At 60.0% G+C, this 4337-nt stretch overlaps 1 protein-coding gene across 2 annotated transcripts in view; it reads right to left on the bottom strand.

The window, feature by feature from the left end:
* The window catches only part of LOC130585797 (fibroblast growth factor receptor 1-like), a 22197-nt gene that overhangs the window by 14177 nt on the left and 3683 nt on the right, over positions 1-4337 (bottom strand). Inside the window, exons 2-3 of one of the 2 annotated variants that reach the window (XM_057386430.1) lie at positions 2666-2726; positions 606-811 (exon numbers count right to left, since the gene is read on the bottom strand). In XM_057386430.1, coding sequence (XP_057242413.1) covers positions 606-696 — 91 coding nt within the window. In that variant the 5' untranslated portion in view covers positions 697-811; positions 2666-2726. The remainder of the gene's footprint in view (positions 1-605; positions 812-2665; positions 2727-4337) is intronic. The other variant, XM_057386431.1, reaches the window with a different exon arrangement.

Genomic DNA, 4337 nt, shown 5'->3' with positions numbered 1-4337 from the left:
AACTGAGCCCGTCTGCAGAGCTTTGGGGTGCCCCAGGCAGGAACTGAGCCCGTCTGCAGAGCTTTGGGGTGCCCCAGGCAGGAACTGAGCCCATCTGCAGAGCTTTGGGGTGCCCCCAGGGAACAACTGAGCCCATCTGCAGAGCTTTGGGGTGCCCCCAGCCCCAGAACTGAGCCAGGAGCAGCCCTGGCCACAGCCACCAGCCCAGGGCCAGGAAGGGCAGCAGCAGCCTCACCCACATCCCGGGTTACAGATGGTCCCAGGGGTGCAGGGATGGGACATGGAGTGACCCCAGCAGGGACCCAGCCCAGGGCTCTGCATCATTTCCAAACCAACACGCCAGGCAGGGCTTATTTCAATGTTTAAAATGGCATCGCTGGAGCCCCACACCCCCTTTTGTGACACACAAACCACTCTGGGGACAGCATGTGCCATGTCCCCAGAGGTACCAGCTCCCAGGCAGCTGGGTGACACCACGGGTGGCACTGGGGACATGTTGGTGGCCCCATGGCTGGAGCACTGCCAGCCTCTGCTCCTGCTGCAGGGAAATCCAGCTCCTGTCACCCGAGAGGAACAGAAAGGATGGAGTTTGGGCTGTGCCTTACCTTGTTCGGGCAGGGTGGGGGCCGGGCGGGCAGCGCAGAGCGTGGCTGTGACCAGCACAGCCCAAAGGATGAGGCACCTCCAGGTAAACATCCCACTGCTGCAGCTACTGCCTGGCGACTGGGCTGAGCAAACGCCACTCCATGGGGACACGGGCTGGCCCGGGTGGGCACGGGGGTCACCGCAGGGTCTGCTCAGCTCCCACCAGCTGTAAAGAGAAAAGAGAGTCAGGGCAGGGCCACTGTCCCCATCTCCCACATCCTGCACGTGCTGGGACACACTCGCCATCACAGGAGATCCTTCTCTCACATATCGGATACCAGGACATCCCTGGATCTCAGGATGTCCCTACACCATTCCTGCATCACAGGATGTCCCCAGACCATCCCTGGATCACAGGATGTCCCCAGACCATCCCAGGATCACAGGATGTCCCCAGACCATCCCAGGATCACAGGATGTCCCTACACCATCCCTGGATCACAGGATGTCCCCAGACTCTCCCTGGATCACAGCATGTCCCCAGACTCTCCCTGGATCACAGGAGATCCCCAGACTGTCCCTGGATCACAGGATGTCCCCAGACCGTCCCTGGATCTCAGGATGTCCCCAGACCGTCCCTGGATCTCAGGATCTCCCCAGACCGTGGTGGCAGGTCCCCACAGACCCCTCAGCAGCCTGATGTGACCCAGCACTGACTGGCAGGGTTATTTTTTGCTGTGTAAAAGCCCTCAAAGTGTCACAAGTGAAACCGCTGGCGAATCAGAACCAAAGGCAGCAGAATTTCCCAGAAGGGCGGGAGAAACATTAACGTCGGTTACAGAAAGGGAGATTCCTGTTCTCCTCCTCCTGCACTGTGTCAGCTATTGCTGACCCATGGCCTCACCGAGGGAAATCCCTTATCCCGACCAAAATCTGACCGTGTCTGTGCCACCATCCAGCCCTGGCAAAGCAGATCTCGCTCTGTTCCCTATGGGATTTATGGGGCACACAGCAGCCACCCCCATGGAGCCAGAGGGTCAGCCCATCTCCTTTCACCAAACTGCTGTTTTCAAAGTGGCTGTTTGGGGAGAAATCTCCCACTTTCAAGGCCAATTCTGTGACCTGCTCCTGTCCCTGGGCTCTCCAGCCCAGCCCAGTCCATCCCCTCAGGTCCCCATCCCCTTCAGGGACTGTCACACACACTCAGGGCAGTTCAGAGCTGGGTCTGGCACAGGGAGCTCCAGCAGARCCCGATCCTGCTCAGGGTGCTGCGGGGCCGTGCTCTCCCCTCTCATTCCTCCATCCCCATGACCCCTCCAGGACACATTGCAGGGACACTGAGCCCGAGCCCAGGCTGCTCTGAGCAGGATGGATGGGATGGAGCCCCGTGCTCCACCCCCACRCCACATCTGCACAGGCACAGCCCGGGATCAGCTCCCAACCCCGGCCAACGGTGCCGGGAACATCCTGCCCAGACCTTGAACAAGAGCAGGGTACAGCCGGCAGCTCGGTGACAATGACCGGGACAGGGACATTGCCACCCCACAAACCCTGCCTGAGGCACCTCCTGGGCACGGTGACAATGACCAGGACCAGGACAATGCCACCCCACAAACCCTGCCCGAGCAGCTCCTGGGCACGGTGACAATGACCGGGACAGGGACATTGCCACCCCACAAACCCTGCCTGAGCACCTCCTGAGCAGCTCCTGGGCACGGTGACAATGACCGGGACAGGGACATTGCCACCCCACAAACCCTGCCTGAGCACCTCCTGAGCAGCTCCTGGGCACGGTGACAATGACCAGGACAGGGACAATGCCACCCCACAAACCCTGCCCGAGCACCTCCTGGGCATGGTGACAATGACCAGGACAGGGACATTGCCACCCCACAAACCCTGCCCGAGCAGCTCCTGGGCACGGTGACAATGACCGGGACAGGGACATTGCCACCCCACAAACCCTGCCTGAGCACCTCCTGAGCAGCTCCTGGGCACGGTGACAATGACCAGGACAGGGACAATGCCACCCCACAAACCCTTCCCGAGCCCCGAGCCCTCCCCAGCATCCCCAGCTCACCCTCTTCCTCTCCGCAGCCGCGCTGATCCCAACCTGCCACGGCGTCAGGCTGAAGGACACACTGTTAAAAACAGTGAGTAATAACGTAGTGAGTAATGAACCACTACTCATCCTCCCCACGCACTGGGTCCGTGCAGCTCCGGCCTCTCCTGCTCCAGTGAGAGCGAGACCCTGCATTCCCCTGCCCCAGGGATGGGCTGAGCATCCACAAACCCCAAAGGGTCCTGATCCTCCACGGAGCTCTGCACCCAAAGGAACCCCAAAGGGCTGTAGCTGAGTCACAGCTGCCTCCTTCCTTCCTTCCCAAATGCTCCTGGCTCTGGCTGGCACAGGAATATTTGGGACCCAAACTGTTGACACAAGGAGTCGGGCAGGGAGAAAGGTGCCCAGCAAACACTGGAATTATCTCCAACACCGGCGCTCCCAGGCACAGGGCAGTGCTTGGAAATAGTTATTGAATGTTCAGGATTTATCAGGGTTTGGAAGGGGGAGGCGGAATTCTTTGAGGGGGAAAAAAAAAAAAAAAAAGCCTTTGGTATTTGTGGAAATTATTTTCTGTCTCTCAGCGCTTTGTTTATGGACAGCACATGCTCCCCGGAACATGCCCTAATGCGGAGCGTCTGCGTGGGCCTCCGAGCCCAGGGGAGGGATGGAGAGGGAGGGATGGAGGGATGGAGGGGAGCCCAGTGCCTCCAGTTCCTGAAAAATGAGTCAGTGCTGGCTCACGCACAGCAGAGCCCTTCTCCAGATACACCTCGGAGCGGGTGCCTTCCAGCTGATTCAGGGACTTGACAGCAGCGAATTTCCATGGCGTAGGGATGGCTCGGCAGCACAGAGCTGTCCCGTGGCTGAGAGGGTCACCAGGAGGGAGGGAGGAAGGGAGGAACGGAGGGAAGAGTGCCAGGAGCCAGCAGGAGCACACAGAAATGTCGGATTCCCAGGGCAGGGAGGGTTTTGCTGGAGGGCAGCAGGGCTGGGAYGCGTCCTGCCCGCTCYTCTGGACGGGTTCAGCAGCACCCGRGGGAATCTCAGTGCTCAGAGRTRCTGGAGAGGCAGCACAGAGCTTCTCCTCCTTCCCAAGGGAAAAGGGGACACTGGGGAGACACTCGCCCTCACAACTCCTTGGTGTCCACTCAGGAAGGAGGTGAGGAAGTGGGGAGAGCACTCCTACCTGTGCAAACAACAGCAYGGCTCTTGTCCGTGTTTATGGAGCTTTTATATAAATCCCAACAGGAAACATTGGCTCGGGAGGATGGCAGCTCGGGCAGGGTGGGTCCCCAGCTCCTGCCAGGCACTGGGCACTGTCCCCACTGCCCGTGGCCCCGGCACACTGCAATTTACTGCTCCRGGGTGGATTCAAACAACTAAAAATGGAAGCAGTTAGAGAGGAGCCAGGGCTAAATGCCCCTCCGAGAGCTGCCTCCACGMCTGCAATTACCACTGGACATTACACCCACGCAGCTATTCCGGAGTGGAGATGGACAGCRCTGTGCCCATCCGTGTCCCCTCCAGGGGCACACGCTCCCCGGGCACCAGGAAGGAGCTGCCTTTGCACCATGGGGTGTCCGTGAGGAGTCCTGTGCACCCTGTCCCCTCTTGTGCACCCTGTCCCCTCCTGTGCACCCTGTCCCCTCTTGTGCACCCTGTCCCCTCCTGTGCACCCTGTCCCCTC

This window comes from Malurus melanocephalus, unplaced genomic scaffold (genome assembly GCF_030028575.1).
Source record: "Malurus melanocephalus ecotype Western Australia unplaced genomic scaffold, MMel_1.1 scaffold_965, whole genome shotgun sequence".
NCBI classification, from domain to species: domain Eukaryota; kingdom Metazoa; phylum Chordata; class Aves; order Passeriformes; family Maluridae; genus Malurus; species Malurus melanocephalus.
This window is presented reverse-complemented; position numbering and strand designations above follow the sequence as displayed.